Source organism: Capricornis sumatraensis, chromosome 7, assembly GCF_032405125.1.
Source record: "Capricornis sumatraensis isolate serow.1 chromosome 7, serow.2, whole genome shotgun sequence".
Taxonomy (NCBI): Eukaryota; Metazoa; Chordata; class Mammalia; order Artiodactyla; family Bovidae; genus Capricornis; species Capricornis sumatraensis.
Window position 1 is genome coordinate 112445978 of NC_091075.1, and position 18369 is coordinate 112464346.

General features: G+C 43.4%; 1 protein-coding gene across 6 annotated transcripts in view; it reads left to right on the top strand.

The window, feature by feature from the left end:
* The first annotated feature begins 1627 nt into the window (after positions 1-1627).
* The window catches only part of CPEB2 (cytoplasmic polyadenylation element binding protein 2), an 83091-nt gene continuing 66349 nt past the window's right edge, over positions 1628-18369 (top strand). For 2 of the 6 annotated variants that reach the window (XM_068975190.1, XM_068975189.1), the window contains exons 1-4: positions 1628-3307; positions 6164-6445; positions 7228-7317; positions 15518-15608. In XM_068975190.1, coding sequence (XP_068831291.1) covers positions 1628-3307; positions 6164-6445; positions 7228-7317; positions 15518-15608 — 2143 coding nt within the window. Of the gene's footprint in view, positions 3308-6163; positions 6455-7227; positions 7318-15517; positions 15609-18369 lie in introns of all 6 variants that reach the window. The other 4 variants (XM_068975194.1, XM_068975192.1, XM_068975193.1 and 1 more) reach the window with 2 other exon arrangements.

Here is an 18369-nt window from a genome sequence, read left to right on the forward strand (position 1 = left end):
TCTCTGAACGCCAAGAAAAGTTAAAATGGCAAAAGAGGAACATAAAATTCAGTAGCTTACTAGCATGGATCACTCTGCTGTTCCTTTATCTAGACCCTCATATACGTATCTCCCTCTATCTATCTATCTAGTTCTCTATGTTAAATGTTTCTTGAGGAAATACACAGGTTGGGGGCCTCTTCTGTCGCTTCCAACAAGAGCTCTACCATGGAAAGCTCTCCTCTTCCGTTTTGCAAGTCTCAACAAGTCTGTTGCTGAGTCAGAATCTCCTTTTCCTCCCTGTTGTCAAGAAGTTTTTCTCCCTTGAAAATTCATAAAGCTTTGGAAACAGCTAAGTCTCCCGGGGGAAGGGGCGGGGATGCCCGAACTAGCGCGGCTGAGGGGGGAGTTGCCCACCCCGCGGTCCGCCGGCCCCGCGCGGGCCGCGCTTTCCCGACCGGGAGGGCTGGGGAGCGGGCCAGGCTTTCCCCGGGAGCTCGCCGCGGGGTCCGTCGTGTGCGCGTCTGCGTGTAAACCGCCGCGCGGGGCCGCGGGGTTTGCGGGGACTTTTGTTCGTCACCACTGAAGTAAAAACGTTTGGGACGCGGTCGGGGCTTCGTGTTTCCGCACAGGGAACACTTCCCCGCGGTGGCGGGAGGGCGGATGACAGCACGCGGCGCGAGAGGCTTAAAAAAAAAACAAACACGGAAACCCGCGCGAAAAGGCGCTTTCCAGGGCGAGCCGCCCGGCCGCCTGCGAGGCGGCCGAGTCCTGCACACTCCAGCCGGCCAGAGGCCTCCCGCGCCAAGCCCCGGGGTGGGGACGCGAGGCGCCGGGGTTCCCGCGCGGCCGCTGACGCGGAGAGCCACTCCCGTGCCTCAGTTTCCCCCGTGGGCCAGCGCCGCCTAGGGCGGACCCCTATCCCGGCGGCCCGGGGCTCCCGTGACCCAGGGAGGGGCCCAGAGAGAGACGCGGGCAGAGGGCAGGTGGCGCGCGCGACCTGCGCAGACTCGGCCAGGACCCCGCGCCCGGAGGGGCGGTTGCCCAGGAACCGTCTGAGCCGCGCGCGCGCGCGCGCGCGCGCTCCCGTGAGCGCGCGCCGAGCGCTCAGGCGTCGCCGGCCGCCCGCTGGTCCAACCGACCGCTCCTTTTCCCGGACGCGGGGGTAGCCTGAGGAGACGCGGCACTCGCTCTCGCGCCCGCGCTCGCCCCCGCCCTCCCGAGAACGCGAGCGCGTCCCCGGCCCTCATCTGTATATTCATGAGAGGCGGGGAGGCGGGGGGGCGGGGCAGCGGGGGGCGCGGCGGTCGCTGGCACGCGCGTGCCGGGACGCACCGCGGGGGGCGGCGTGATTGTGAGGTGGCGCTGACGCACGTTCCGGGCTTCTTAAGCGGCCTGGGCGGCGGCGGCCGCGGCGGCCGCGGCGGCGGAGCCCGAGCCGGTCTCGGGAGGTGGCGGTGAGCGCCGCGAGGGGTGGCGGGGGCCGAAGTCGGTGCCCCCTGGCTCAGTCACGGTGTCCCTCCTTCACTGACTCCCCCCGCCCCACCTCCTTCCACCACGGCCGCTCCACCTCAGATCCGGCGGCTTCTTAGGCAGGGCGGCGGCGGAGGACGGGGCGCGTCTCCTCCCGCGGCCGCCGGCCTGATAAATGAGGGACTTCGGCTTTGGGGTGCTGCACACCGCCCCTCTCCGAAGCAACAGCCCCGGGTCCCTGTTCAGTGGCGGGGCGTACTGTCCCTCCGCCGCGGGACCCGCCGCCCCGCTGCCCTCCGCCACGCCCTTCGGCCCGCTCTCGCCGCCGCCGTTGCCTGTCACCGGCTTCTCGGAGGCCTCCTCCCCCTTGTCGATCCCCCTCGGCTGCGGCGGCGCGGACCGCTCGGCTGCTGCCGCCGCTGCTTCCTCTTCCTCCCCGTTCCTGGCGCATCAGCAGACCATGCAGGATGAGCTGCTGCTGGGGCTGACACAGCAGCCGGCGCGGCCGCTCTCGGGGGCGGCGGCCACGGAGAAACTCCCCAACCACCACCCCGGCGGCGGCACGAACGCGGGTGTGACCCACCTCCTCCCCTCCCAGGACTTCAAACCGAGTCTGCACCACCCCTCCTCCTCCTCCGCCTCCTGCTGCTGCTGCCGCCGCACCTCCTCCCCGCAGGACTTCAGTAAGCGGCAGCAGCAGCAGCTGAGCAGCCAGAAGAGGAAAGAGTTCAGCCCTCCCCATCTTCCCCACCCTCCGGACTCGAAGCCGCTGCCGCCGTCGCTCCACTGCCCGGGCCGGTTCAGCCCGCCGCCGCCGCCGCCGCCCGGCCAGCTCCTCCAGCCGGCGCCGACCGTCCAGCGCCAGCAGCCGCCGCCGCCGCCGCAGTTCAGCCTCCCGCACCCGCAGCACCTCCCGCCGCAGGACTTCGCCCCGCGGCAGCGCCCGGCCGACCTGCCCCCGCTCCCGCAGCTCCAGCCTTCGCCGCCCGCAGCCCCGCGGCGCCGCCACGGAGGCGCGGGCAGCCCTCGCAAGACCCCGGCCGCGGGCGAGGGCAGCGCCGCCGAGCCCCCCAATGCAGGCTTGGCCCCCTCGACGACGCCGGTGAACCCCGCGCCGGGCTCCATGGAGTCTCCCAACCACCCTCTGCTCAACAGTCCCAGTAACCTCCTGCCCGGCGGGGCGCTCGGCGCGGGCGCCTTCAGCAGCCTGCAGAGCCCAGACCTTCCGCACCCGGGCGGCGGCGGCGGCGGCGGCAGCGGGGGCGGGGGGCCCCCCGGAGGCGGAGGGGGAGGCGGCTCCGCGTCGCCGCCGCCGCTGCCCGGCTTCGGCACCCCCTGGTCCGTGCAGACCGCGTCGCCGCCGCCCCAGTCCCAGCCGCCGCCGCCGCCCCAGCAGCCGCCGCCGCCGCCGCCTCCCCAGCAGCCGCCGCAGCCGCAGCCGCAGCCGCCGGGCTCGTCGGCCGCCACCCCGGGTGGCGGTGGCGGCGGCGGCGGCGGCTCGCTCAGCGCCATGCCGCCGCCCAGCCCTGATTCGGAGAACGGCTTCTACCCCGGGCTGCCGTCGTCCATGAACCCGGCCTTCTTCCCGAGCTTTTCGCCGGTGTCCCCGCACGGCTGCGCGGGGCTCAGCGTGCCGGCGAGCGGCGGTGGCGGCGGCGGCTTCGGGGGCCCTTTCTCGGCGGCCGCCGTGCCCCCGCCGCCCGCCATGAATTTACCTCAGCAGCAGCCCCCGCCGCCCGCGGCGCCGCAGCAGCCGCAGAGCCGGAGGTCGCCCGTCAGCCCGCAGCTCCAGCAGCAGCACCAGGCGGCGGCCGCCGCCTTCCTGCAGCAGAGGAACTCCTACAACCACCACCAGGTAACGGCGGACGGGCGGCCGCCGGGCTGCGACGCGGGGCCGGGGAGACCGCGGGCGGGGCGGCCGGAGACCGGGCTCGGCCCGAGCGGCCCCGAGGAGCCGCGGCGAGGACCGCTCGCCCGAGGGAGTGGGACGCGGAGGGCGGTGAAGGGCCACGGGACTCGGGCCACCGGCCGCCGGAGGGGCAGGAGGGCTGTGGCCACCGTGAGCCGTGGTGCTCCGGAGGCGGGCCCGGCTGGAAGTGGCCCCGGCCGGGCGCCCCCTCGAACGCCCCGGCGCGGCGCTGGAGGCTGGGGCCGGGGCGGAATGGCGCCCGGGCCGGGGCGGCGGGTGTCCGGGCGCGACGTCCCCTCAGGTCCCGCGGAGCGGGGGACCCCGGGGCTCCGCCGGAGCCCCCTGGCCGGGCGGGCGGCCGGCCGATCAGCCGGTCGGCTTCCCCAGCCCTGGAGACGCGGGGAGGCGGCCGGGGTTCGGGGACCGAGGGGCCGGCGACGCGGGACCGGCCGGCTCGGGCGGCGGCCTCGGGGGGAGCGGCTGTGGGAAGCGAGCTGGGGAAGGATTACCGGAGGCGACGCGTGTGGGCAGCCCGTGAGCCTCCGCCGCCGTCCAGTGGGGGAACGGGAGGAAAGGCCTTTTTGCTCTGGGGTTTCTTTTCTCCTGAATTGGCCGGAGGGAGCCGTCGCGGGCGAGGCGGTGGCCGCCGCACCGCCTAACCCGACGGGACCCGCGTCGGCGAGGGGCCGCCGGGCAGCACTCCTCCCGCCGACCTGCCTGCCTCCCCGCGTGGGTCGGCCCCCCGAGCTGTCAGATGGTTGAGATAGGTGCTGCAAGGTTGTTTCACTTTCTGTGCCTCTCAAGGTTTCGGTAATACCTTGTAGGTTTTAAAACTAAACGAGCCTGCGATTAGTGTGTTACCTTGAAGAGAAGACTTTTCCTTTTTTTTTTTTTTTTTTTGTCGCCGTAATCTTCTTTTGAAGATTATTTTAAGGGGGTATATTTTAAGGGAGTAGTGTAACTATAAAATCATAACAGGCAGGTTATTCATCCGGGTCCTTTCTGAAATTCAAGGTCTGTGTTGTTATCCTGTCAGGACAACGTCCGAGTGACCGCTGAGTTGGTTAGTTGACATTGAAAGAGTATTTTGTTATTCTTTTTTTTTTTTTTATCTAGTCAGCATTTATTAAAGTGGTTATTCTGTCTAAGGCCACTTCAGTGATTAAAGATTGAGAAGCAAAATTGGACCTTAACCTTAAGTATTAACTTACTGATGTAACTTTTTCCATTGACCGGTTAGTTTTTAAGGATTAACCTTTTCAAGAGGGTGACTACTATCTAAATTAACCCAAGTAACAGTTAACAGTCTATTTAAATTAACCAGAATAACAGTTAACAGCTTTTGTTGAATCAGTCCACTGGTTTCTCCCTGAGAAAGGAGAATGTGGCCTGTAAGAGTTGAAATTAGGTAATTTTGAAATAATATGCCACTTTTCCATGATTTCCCTGATCTTGAAGAACTATCTTTCGGATGTCAGGGTCTTTCTGTTTTAGCTGGAAACCTGTGGCGGCAATTATCAATAGGTATGTTTGTGTTCTTGAGGCCATGGACTATTATTAGAAGACTGTATACAGAGATCCATATTTAACTGTAATCTGCTTTTTGTCAAACAGAAGGGTCTTGCAATGGAGTGTAAAAGGTCACCCAGCTATTAAATGGAATTTTAGATCACTACAAGAGAAGTTTGAGCACTGTGTCCATGAGGAAAGTAAGGCCCTCAAGGGATTTGTCCATGGACCCTTAGCTATGCTTTTGAAGTATGTAGAGGGGAAAAGGGTAGTATATATTCATGGTTATATTAGCATTAAAAAATTTTTTTAAACAGGTACTATAGACCAGGTTTATGCAAAAAATAGGTTTAAGGGTGCTTGACTTACAGTAACTTTATCACAAAATTATTAAATTATAAGCTTATTGACAATTAATTGCTAGCGATTAATACTCTTCAAAATCTACAGTTATAGCCTCTTGGAGAATTTTTCATTCTTTGATGACTTAACTTTTATTGTCATTGGTTCTGTTTTGGAGTATAATTTATTTTTGAAAATGGATGACATTAATGCAGACTTGTATTATTAAGATCTCTACTAGAATGATCAAAGTATATAGTTATCTCAGTGTATCCACCTATGGATAATAGCAGATAATAACAGTTTCTTGGATAGTTAAGTGAAATAACAACTACAAAAATTTCAAAGAAAGTACATTAAAAGTGGAATAAAATATTTTAAAAGTTGAATAAACAGTGCAAAAAAAGAGATATTTCTTGTATTTTCTCTATCCCCCAAAGGCATTTTTATTCCATGCAATAGAATAAAGCCAAATGTTATTTACCACTTTTACAGTGATATAACTTGTATTAGAAACCTAAAGTCTAAATATGTCACTCATATGATTGGTATATTTTAATAAATAACTATTTCTAGTGGTAGGCTTAGCAGAATATGATTGCGTAAAAATCATAGTGTTAAGTTATATCAAAGTTAATTTCAATTTTTATCTTTAGTTTTTTCTTCATATCAGTCATGTATATGGCTCTCTTTGAAGGGGAAAAAAAGTAACTGCATGGTTCTGTTTTAGTAATTGTTGTGAAATACCTGCTTGATTCATTATAATTTATGTAGACGAGAGTACGAAAAGTCACCTAGCATTAAGTGAATATGTTTTCATATATAAGATCTCAAGTCTATTAAATACTCATTGTTTAAAAGATTATATGAATTCTTAACTCAGGCCTATGTTTGGATTTCAATTATAAACTCTTTAAATGCCTGTAATTTAAATAGATGTGTTTTCCCCAGCCTCTTCTGAAACAATCTCCTTGGAGCAACCATCAAAGCAGTGGCTGGGGCACCGGAAGTATGTCCTGGGGAGCGATGCACGGCAGAGATCACCGTAGAACTGGAAACATGGGGCTTCCAGGAGCTATGAATCAGATATCTCCATTGAAGAAACCTTTTTCTGGTAATGTCATAGCACCGCCGAAATTCACTCGCTCTACTCCATCACTGACTCCAAAATCTTGGATTGAAGATAATGTGTTCAGAACGGACAACAATAGTAATACACTCTTACCCTTACAGGTAAGAATGGTGTATAAATGGCCTTGTTTCTAATGTTAGTCTTTCAATATAGGAAATTGGGTGGTAGTAGTTGTAATAGTATGTTAAAGTTCATGGATTAAAATGAGAAAGCTCCAATGTTTAAGTGTCTAATTATCATAGGATGAAATACCTATACAGAGAAAATGAGACTAAAAAAAAATTTCTCTAAATACATAATAGAAAATAAGCTTCATAAAGTACAGAAAAACCCTGCTATATTTCTTAAATTCATATTGAAGCTTTTTAATTTGCAGCTCCATGTGAATGCCTTAATTTATTAATCTTTAATAGGCCACCAAAATGAGTTTCTCCTCCAATATAGCTAAACTAAAATATTTAGTAATTGTTCATGAATTTAACTATGATCAGCAGTATGTATATTCAAATATAGTTAGTGCAGCTCTGATCGAGGCAAAATAATATTAGGGTGTTTTACGTTGAATTCAAATTTGTTCACTGATTTAGTGACTTTTTCTAAATGTGGCCTAATATTTATGAGGATTAGACATTTTTTCAGACCTTTAATATTTTGTTGATATTTTAAGTTAATGAAGTCCCCTTATATTATCTAAAATGAGAATATCTTTCCCTTAACACTGTTAGAGGATGGAACAAAGATGCAAGATAGAACTTTTGATTGTTTTTTTTTTCTTTTCATTCTTTGTTCCTTTTCTTTCTTTCTTTCTTTTTTTTTTTTTTTTGTGGGTGGGTATGGGGAAGAGAACTGCTTGTTTCTGATGAAAACTTCTATGCTATTGAAGGTGAGATCTAGTTTGCAGTTGCCAGCTTGGGGCTCAGATTCACTCCAAGATAGTTGGTGCACTGCAGCCGGAACATCCAGAATAGACCAGGTAGGCTGCACAGTGTGTACTTATCAGGATTTTGGCTAGGGGTTTAGTATTTGTATTGTGAGTAGGATTGAGTATGTACTTTTCAATTATACTTGTTTAAGCATATGTCAGAAAGTATGACAGCAATTTATTTTTAAAAGATCACTTAAACTATTTAAAGTGCTTTGTTTTTAAATTTGAAAGTAACTCATAACCATTTTATATTTCCTGAACGTAATTGATTTGTTTTTGGAAAAAGGAATCATATACCCAAGTGCACCTAACTTTAAACATCAGTCAAACTGAACACCTTTTATCTCTTTTCAGAATCATTTAAACTGAACATATTTTGTGTCTTCAGAATCATTTGCAGTTAGGTATAAAATCATATGTTTAACATCTAGTTGTATATTTCATAAATGTTTTATAGAATTTTTTGGCAAACTTTTTCATGAATCATGCTGTATTTGTCTTGAGATATACTTCTAAGAAAGCCCTTAGTTCAGTTTTTCACCTTTATAAAAAATTTTATGGTATTTCTCTAAATTTTGTTGCTGCTATTATATACACTTATCTGCTCTCAAATAATCAGTTCCTTGTAGAAAAGAAACTGAGTCAAACATCTGAGAGTCAAGTCTTAATCGAATTACCTTCAAATCCTTTATGGTTACAAAATGCTATCTCTCTTGCTGCAGATGAAATCTGAATGCGTACTGGGTACCAGGTGATGAGAATAATTTGCAGGACCAGTAGAACACTCAATCCTCCAAAAAGAGGATTCTTTACTACAGAGCCCAAGTTTGAATGACCATAGACTTGACATTGTGGGAGTCCAGTGAATGGAGCTCTGTTATCCTTAGTTACTTTATCAACATGAAATGATTTTACAAGTAAAGACTGTATAAACAGATTAATATTACATTTGAAAATAGCATTCTAACTGGGAGGGTTGGCAGTAACTTCAGTAATCAGCCATTAGCACTTGTTTTAAATAAGTCCACCTATTTACCAAAGTAGTCCTGCCAGGATCTCCAGTTAGAAATAAGTATGTATCGCATGTAATTTGTAATTTATTATCTTATTAATGTTGCAGTGTAATCCATCTATTTCTGCTCTCCTCTCTTCTCCTCTCTTCTTCTTCTAGGCTATATTAGTGGGCATTTTCGAGTTATGGTGTTCTAATTAAATACATAAATGCCTAGGAGATGGTATGCTAGAAGAGCAAAACTGGTAATTATTTTAAAGGTGGCAAGGGACATGTTTTTAGACAAGAAAGGACATAATTATTTGAAGAGGTTGTACCAGGAGGAAGCAGGAGGATATGTGAGCGGGATGTGTAACTGTGGAGGAAAAAGAAGACAAAGATATCAGTGAGGATCCATGGGGGTTGGGGGGGCAGATGTTGAGAGATTAGGTTATTAAGATGGCTTCAGTGGGTAGAAAAATGCTGCAATAGATAGAGGTCATAATGAAAGGGAAATTTTCAAACTGGGCTCTGCAGAGGTGCCCATGGGACTGCCACAGGATGAGAACCGTCAGCCCTCCCACTCAGCTTCTCTGCTCTTATCTATGCCCTTAGGATTTAAGGTAAATTCACTTTAGGAAAAAGGATTTTGATGCATAAGGATAATTTATTTTTATTTTTTGGTAAATTACTGAGATATTGGCAATCCCTGTGGATTCCTGAGCCCAAGATATGAGGATGAAGTTGAAGAGAATGGTGAAGAAAAAGATAGTGTAAAGTGAACTGACCTAGAAGAAAAGGAGATCTGAAACCTGAATCATCATCTTCCTGTCACGAGTTTTTTGACATTGAATGACACAGTTTATGGGCTTTCATCTCTTTGGGTCATACTTTCCCTATCTGTAAGAGAAATGTCTAGAACTAGATCCTGTAAGGCCTTCGTAGCCAGCTCTTGTGCTTCCTTTCATCTATTGTGGCTATGTCTTTTGCTCCTTGCTTCCTTATCCCCCCTTCTTTATTTTTAGAATACAAGGGTCTTGCTTTATTCGGGGGCCAGGGGGAGCAATGGGCATTGGTCCCAGGCGGTGGAGGTACCCTGTATGACATCCCACCTGGCCTTAAAAGCAATATTGTTTTTTCTTTGAGTACCCTAAGGGTACTTACTATACAAAATTTGTTCAGGGTTTCTGTCTTTCCATAAAAGGTTGAGGTATTTGAAGTTGAGTTTCTTAGAAATACAGCAGCAGCTACAAACTAAAGCAGCAGCTGCATTTGGTATCTTAAACAGTTGGGTAGTTCCTCACTATTTGGCAAAGTTAAAATTATAGAAAATACTTAGACACTTAAATATCTGGGAAGATTACTTTCATTTATGATCTTTTTTCATCATATACAATATTTTTATACTAATACATTTTAGTTAACAAATAAATTATTTAAAAACATTTAACTTTTAAAATTTCCTGAAGTCTCAAATTGATTTAAGTCTAAACTGTAGTAAACCATAGAACTAAAGTCTTAATTCTTGTACCTGGCCTAACCTATACCAAGAATGGGACGTGTAACTGAATTTAGTAAATGGAAAAGAAATAGTTTTGTACATTGGTTTTATTTCAGTTGTATGTAAAATTTTCACATTGGCATTTCCTTATTTAAAATACCCTCTTTTTAATCAAAAAACTTCAGATTAAAAACTTTTTAAAAACAAATATAAATTGTTATATTCATTTCTGAGTTTAAAATGAATGTATTTTTATTAGTTTCTTTAAGGCTAAATATAATACTACTTTTGTTTAAAATGCTATTAGCTACTCTTGCTAATGTGCTAAGTCATACTCAAAAGTATGAATTCTAAATTACCTTAAGCTTGAATTTTCAGGCAGATAAACAGGCTGCAGTATATTTATTCATTAATACTGGAATATTTTCAATGGAGAGGAAATATACTAGAAGCTGAGGTTATTACTTAGTTTATATAGGCATATCAGTTTTCTGTAAACAAACCAACACCATGCCTTTAAAACTGTGTTATAGCCTGTAAAGCCTGTGAGAGCTGGCCTGCTCTTTAGCTGAATATATATATATATATATATATATATATATATAAATTTTTTTCCAGCTCTAGACTTGGGGTCTTATAGATGTTCTCCCTGCAATTCCTGGGAATGTACATAAACTACCTTGAATTAACTGAAGATATTTTTTTCTAATCTTTAATATCCAGGCTATTATGATGTGATGTGATAATCTGGGGACCTCTCAGAAAAATACATTCTTTGGAGGCTTTATTCACATTATACAAAAAACAAGGCCAAGTCCAAGTTTTCATTTAATGAAGTGTTCCTTAAATTGTGATTCTTAAACTAGATGAGTTATAGGGCCACTGGTAATTGTGAAACTATCATCCCTACTGAAACTAAGGTAGGATGGGATCTGGTTATCTGTGCGTATGAGCCTTTTTGTTTCCTATCTGTGTTCAGTTCTTTACTTGTACTTGATACATTCTTACACCAGGTATTTTTTTACTTACCTTTCCATTTTATTTAACCATTGTGGATACTAAATTAGCTTTGGCTATTTGGGGCTTGATGTTTTTCCCCCTAAATCACTGTTACAGCTCTTTTTTGAGGATTAGAATAATAAAGGAAGGTCAAGAAATGTATATTCATTGTATATGCGGTAGTGCTTGACCCTGGAGATGGGTCCAGGGAGATACTGTTCTTTGCTTTTGAGAAGATGAAAGTCCAGTTGGATGAGTAAGGGATATCTCTGTGTGGAACAACCAGAGAATCGGATGGGAGTGTATGAGATTGAGAGCTGCATTGAGTCCTGAGGCAGAGCAGTACAGTATCTGCTGCTCGTTCAGTAAGGTGTGGTAGGAGAGTATAATCAGGAGAACTAAACACAAAAATACAACAAAAGTTGATCTTTCTACTTAGGCAGAAGAAGATATGCCCAAGCCATCTGGTATAACTTTAAATATGATGTTATAGAGTTTTTCTATGGGCTTCTCTTGTGGCTCAGATGGTAAAGAACCTGCCTTCAATGCTGGAGACCCAGGTTCAACCCCTGGATCGGAAAGATTCCCTGGAAGAGGGCATGGCAACCCACTCCAGTATTCTTGCCTGGAGAATCCCATGGACAGAGGAGCCTGGTGGGCTTTCTATAACCTGCCTCTTTTTTCATAGGGAGGACACATCATTGTCAAAAGGAAAAAGCTTCTACTTACCTACTTCTTTTGAAATAAACAGGGTTGTTTTGATTATGTCAAAGCAAAAATACAACATCCCAGAAAGTTCCCTTTTAAGTAAGTTTAAGTTCCTTTTGTTGTATTTTAATATCACTGTTGACCACATTAATTACCTTTCAGTGTTTATAGTCTTTCCCAGGTCATCCTTTTTCAACTTAGAATGACTTTGTTCTTTCTGTGTTTTTCAGTCTTTCTAGGAGTTCGTTGTTGCTTCCCTAAGTCTTTTTGGCAAATGTCTGTATTTAAAGACTGTAGCAAACTATTAGAATATAAGAGATTGTTGGGTTTTTTTACGATTGTGTTCTAATTTTTGCCTGTTCATTGTTGTGGGATACTGTAGTCTCAGTTTCTGAAAGCCCATTTAGTTGGTTCTTTGCCACATAGCTTTCATATTTCTGCAGTAGATTTGGATAAACTTTTTCTGGTAGATTCTTACTTTTGTGAAATGTATTGGCTATTTTCAAATAGCCATGTAGTAATAAATGTAAATTACATCGCTGCAATTTCCCATCATTTTTTTGATAATCAGTATTCCTGTGTTTATGGTAACTTTAAAATGGATTCAGGATTTCCATTTAGGTTTTGAACCAATGGGAGTTTACATGAACACAATTTGTTCTAATGTCCCTATTCCTGAAGAGTGCATGAGTGTTTGTCTTGTAATCAGATACGTTTCTGTTTTGGTTTTTTTTTTTTTTTTCAGAAGTTATATTTTAATCCCCACACTTTACTTAATGGAATTATCTGTTTTTTTTTTTTTTTTTTAATGGGAATAACATCCAGGTTCCATTACCCAGAAACTAACTTTTTCGAGGTCATGAGCTCTTTGCCTGCTCAAGGCTATTTTGTATTTGGTGATTTAAAAATCATGTGGGCTGCAGCTGATGCTTAATAAAGTATAACTAAGTTAATAGTTTTAAAATAGCTTGCTATTTCCTTTGCTGAAATAGGAGTTTGTTTCATGATGAGACTTGATATGCAAAGGAGAATAAGGGACTTTATAAGTGGGCATCTCACTGTTTCAGTTGGATATAGGCATTAAAGCTAAAGCTGTTAATACATGTGGCTTTTTTTATTTTAAAATAAGAGTTGCCAGAGTTGATACATTTACTGAATAACTTGCTTATGTATTATCTCTTCATACCTGAAATATTATCCATGGCCCGTTGACAGTATATATAGGATTCTGCATTAATTTTGCTATGCTCTAAAGCAAAATCATACTCCTTGGTGGAGGTAGAGGCTGGCCAAATAAATACATAAATCAAAGTTGTATGAGAAATGCAAATTTGGGTGGTATTAGTTACCATTAATTAAGTTCATAGGTTGACTGAAGACAGTCATGGTTGACTGAAGACATGGTCTGATTCTGTTCAGAAAACATAAGCCTGAGAAGATAGCCCTGAACCATAACACATTTCTTTGTAAGAATTTAAGATCAATAGACTATAAAGTATCTATGTTATAAGTATCTATGTTATATTCCATCTTAGAACCCTTAGATACAGCATACTTTTTAAAAGATTTTTGTCATGACAGTTTACTTTTTAAATTCTATATTTTAAATACATTTTGGAGCTTTGAATATAATCTTTTATTGTGTGGTTGGAAATTCAAGTCGACAGCAAAGTCACATTATTACCTGATACTTGTCTCAGCTTAGTTACTTAACATTTTGAGTACCTAGTCCATGGAGGATTCTGAGAAGATTTGCAGTCCTTTGTAATTACCACGTAAAAGTGCAGTCTTTGCCCTCACTGAACTCAACTTAAACTTTTGCAGTTTTTATGGTAAAGATAAATACTGTTCATTCAACAAACATTTGAGAGATAGCTATATTCCATAATTAGCAGGTCCCTACTTAGAATTAACTTAGAAATTCATTGACAGAGGCAGGAAAACCAACAAATTAGTTATGAACTCATACAGTAGAAGCACAAAAGATGGACATTTTTGGATAGATTACAAAAATTGCATGTCATTTCTGCCCAAGTTTTTCTGTATCCCAGTTTTATTTATTATATACTACTGTAAGTTTTTTGCTTTTCCATTATTTCTATTATTTTTAAAGTGGACTTTAGACATCATCTAGTTTGATGCGATTATTTTATTTTCTTGAAGATGGAACAAAGCCTAAAAAGGTTAAGTAGGTTCAGGTTAAGAAGCGCAATGCTTCTTAAAGTGTGGTCTTTGGACCAGCAGTCTCGGAATCACCTGGGTACTTACTGGAAATAAAATTCTCAGAGACCACTCCAGGTCTGTTGAATCAGACCTATTGAATCAGTTGATGAGTCCCAGCAAACTCGTATGTCTGACAAGCCTTCCAGATGTTCCTGAAGCATGCTTAAGTGCAAGAGTCGCTGTTACAGCTCAGTGACTGTGCCTCCATCCCAATTAAGGTCATTGTTCTAGGGAACACCTATTACTGGTGGGTGTGTTACATCTCAGGAGTCTAAATAAAACTAAGTAAGGGGTGCTAATGTAGGTAGTGATGAAGCTCCAGCAGGATCCTCAGGTCTAGTATTCTTTCTGTCCTTCACTGTTGATTTGCACAGTTTCAGATTCTCTGATAGTGACTTATTTAGTCTGCAGTGGTGATATGCCCGCCCCCCACTCCCCGCAAAAAAAAGCTTGCAACCTTCATTGAAACATCAGAGGAGAATTTTTAAAAGTCAGCATACTCTAAGAAAAGCTTCTTATGTTTTTCCTCGGCTTTCTAAAAGAGTGGTTCTGGATCTTCTCTGGATTGTGTACTCCTTTGGAAAACTAAGGAAAGCCATAAACCTTTTCAGGAAAAAATCACATATACATGTCCATACGGAGCATTACATAATCTCACAGATGTCATGGTCCTTGAAGCTCAGGGACCTAGGTTAAGAAGTGCCTCATTCTGATTTCGGTGGAGACTTTTTTCCCCAACTTTTCCGGTTCTTCCTTTCCTTTTTCTGTGTTCATCATTCTTTGAGAGTTGAAAGTGGCCTGCCTGCTGAACTTTCCCCTCATTTACACACAACACATAACCACCGGGTAGGGTACACACTTAAACCTAAATGAGTGGGGTTAACATGGGCGTAATTTGGGAACAGACTGCCTGGCAATTAGTGGGGCACAGGCCAGGGCTTGCTGTGGTGGCTCCCTGTCTATATTTGTTCAAGTTTATTGAATGTATATTGAACAGAATGCAATATAAATTCATGAGCATTATAGAATCAGATTCCTTCTAGTAAGCAAGTTGAGGGTTTGACATTCAGCAAACAAAATTTCCAACTCACAAAAGACTTTGTGCTGAGACTTGATGATATAGGAAACTTGCTGTGGTGAAAATTCTTTTGCCCTTTTCTCCCCTGCCTTCATTTTTTGCAACAGTGGGTAGAGGGGAGAGAAGATTTGGAAATGCAGAGATCAATATGTCAAGATTATTCTTGATGTTTGTCTTTGTTCTGAAATTGGTATTTCATGCTTTTAATTTTTACTGTTTAGGATGCTTATGCATTCTTTATTATGAAATTCTGACTATTAAATAGCATACAATGTTTGGTGTTTAAAGTATGGTGCATTATGGAATTAAGCCTTTTCACCCCAAATATTTATTTTTCAAGGGCCAGTGTCCAAATTCCTATATATATATATATGTGAAAAGTTTAAAGTTTAAAAGTTAAATAACAACTGAAAATGCTTTCTGTGTGTATAAGATTTCAGAAATATTTATAAGTTGAGAATGATAACAACAGAAATTGTTTTTACTGTATTGCATTAATACTGCTGATTAAATGAGATACTTTTGATATGGAATTTTGGAGATCAATGTATGAAATCTATTGTCCTCCAGTACAAGAGATATTAAGCTCAAGAGATCCTTAGTTATTGACATTGTCTTGGGTTGCAAACTGACTAGTAATATTATATTAGTCAAATGTCCTGATTTATGTAAGATTTAAATAGTACATTAATCATCACTTTTTGAAAAAATTGTGTTGACTGTATTCTTTTTTTTTCTTCTCTTCCAGGATCGAAGTAGAATGTATGACAGTTTGAATATGCACTCTCTGGAAAATTCCCTTATTGATATTATGAGAGCAGAGCATGATCCTCTTAAGGGTATGTGACTTTTTTATTTTCTTATGCCATCCACCATTTTGTCTGCTTATCTTACCGTTTTTTTCATATGAAAATAAGCACTAAGTAACACCTATCTCATCTATAAAATTCTAAATTTATTAACAAGAGCCTTTGTTTTTATGAAAGGTCATATTTTTACCCTAGTAGCTGCTTTAACTTTATGCCAGTTTATATAGAGAGATGGAAAAACCTAAATTTCTTGACTTGTTATTTAAGAAAAAGCCACTTTTTAGAGATAACTCAGTTCACCCAAGGATGAAGAATGGCTCTGAAGGCATTATAGTCACTATTCTAGAATTCTTTCAAATACAGAAATATTAAAAAAGAAAAAAAAAAACTTTCTTGGAATACTTGGATTTGTAGTTTGCAGTAATTCCAGCCTAAAATTGTCATAAGTTAACTTCCTTTCTCATTTTCCTTTCTGCTGTCATGTTGTAGGAATTTGAAAGGGTTTTGAGGTAGAGAAGCTATTCATAAAAGTTAGGGCAAATTAGGTAAAAGAATCAGCGCCCATAACGTTATACTGCCAGCCTTATCACAGTTACAGTTAACTGCAACTGAAGAAATTGTGTTAACAAACTTGTTTTCATTTGTCTGCATGTTACATGTTAGTGATTATTTTATATTTCTTCATATAAAATATATTCTTGCCTTTTATATTACAAATGATGAGAATCTAGCAAACTGTGTGAACTTGAGTCATGAGAAATACTAGCGTCTGTTGCTGCATAGTGAACAGTCCCCAGACTTAGCAGCTTCAAACAACATTGTATTACCTTACACAGTTTCTGTGGGCCAGGCAGGAATCAGGGGCACTTTTAACTGGTTGGTTCTGGCTCAGGATCTTTCAAACTGTTCTCTTGTTAATTCTGGAAAGCCAAGGATTCCCTTATAAGAGTCAGCCTAAAAATTCTGGAACTCAAGAGTTGGCAGCAAGGCGATAGCTCTGGCTGAGCTGGCAGTACTGACGAGCTATCTCAACACTTTTGTTCTGCCTCTGGGTTTTGCTTGTAAAGGAGTTTCTTATCTTTCTGTTTCCTTTGTTGGTGAGGACTTTGAGAAGCTCAGGGGATTTTGGTAATTGTTGATGATGTGTAACGATGCTAATTCTACTCACAAAGTAATTAAGATAGTTATACTTTGATTATTATTTTTTTTTTGAGGGAAATTGCCTCTAACCAAATTCAGCCTAGTTTTTTGCATATTTGAGGTCTTGTTTGTTTTTTTTTTTAACCCAGTTACCCCAACAGTCCAAGGGCACTTATGAAGACCTTCCTTCTGTTGATTTCCTTGCCTTCTATAGAAAGAAAATGCATAGAAATTCTAATGCTGATCAAGTCAATATTAACTGTAACCAGTGGATAATTAAACTTTTTTTATCATTGTTTCTCCCAGCCTTCCTTAAAGAAGCCCTTTGAATATGTTAAGAGAAAATATTAATTATATACTCACTATTGATTATCCCAGTTTTTCTAGCCTATTTTATAATAAAAGTGGAAGGAAACCTAGAAAGAAGACTTTGAAAAAGAAAACAGAAGCAGTATGAGGCTAAAAGGAATTTAATATCAATAACTGAAATATTCAAATGAATTCAGAATTCTTCTGTTAGAAAAAAAAGGCTCATTAACCACCTTTAGGAATCATGGTAACACATCTCTGTTTCTAATTGGAACATTTTATGTTCCACATTTATTATGACAGGGAATAGAGAAAAAACAAAAGAAAACATTTGAGAATGCTTCTCCATAGAATTGAGAAGTAAGACTGGTGTTTTTGCCAAATTGCCATCATATACCTTTCTAAAATTGGAGCTTCCCAGATGGCCCTAGGGGTAAAGAACTCACCTGCCAATACAGGAGACGTAAGAGACGCAGGTTCTATCCTGGGTCAGGAAGAGCCCTTGGAGAAGGGAATGGCAGCCCACTCCAGTATTCTTGCCTGGAGAATCCCATGGACAGAGGAGCCTGGTGGGCTACAGTCCATGAAATTGCAGAGTTGAATACAGCTGAAGTGACTTAGCACACCCACATGCACGCACCTTCTAAAATCATCTTGATATTCAAGGGCTGTAACTTGGTTCTTTCTTTTATTACTAGTACACATTTCCCTGCCTCCTGGGATTTGTCATACTGTGTATCTTACTCCCACACGCTGATCATTATACAGTTTCTTGGGGCTTGGCATCAGTAAAAATTTAGAAAAGCAAGGTTGTGACATATAGAAGGAACCAATCCCTGAATTTATTTCCCCTCCTTTCCATTCCTGATCTTTAGAGCATCACTTCAGCCTCTATCCTATCTCTCTTATCTCATCTTTTCATCACTTTCAGAAAATTCTGTTCTCTACTTAGCATATGAAAATTATTTTCTCTAAAAAAGCAGAACAAATCTTATTTTATCCTTCTAAAATATTTTTCAATAACCCAACCAGTTGCTATGTCTTCCTTATGGAATCTAATGAACAGAGAGGTGAGACTTGTGGGGTAAATGAAAAACTGAAAATAAAAATGAATTTCTTATTTCCCTTTGTGTAAGTGGTGACAGTTTCTTGAAAATTTTCTGTGCAAACTTGAGTGGTGAAAGATTGTATTAGTTATACACTGCTGCATAAAAAATTACTCCCAAATTTAGTAGCTTGAAGCTACAATGAACCTTTATTATCACCTGCAGTTTCTGTGGTTTAGAACTCGGAAGCTCTTTAGCAGGTTAGTTCTGGTGAGGTTCTTAAGAGATGGCAGTCA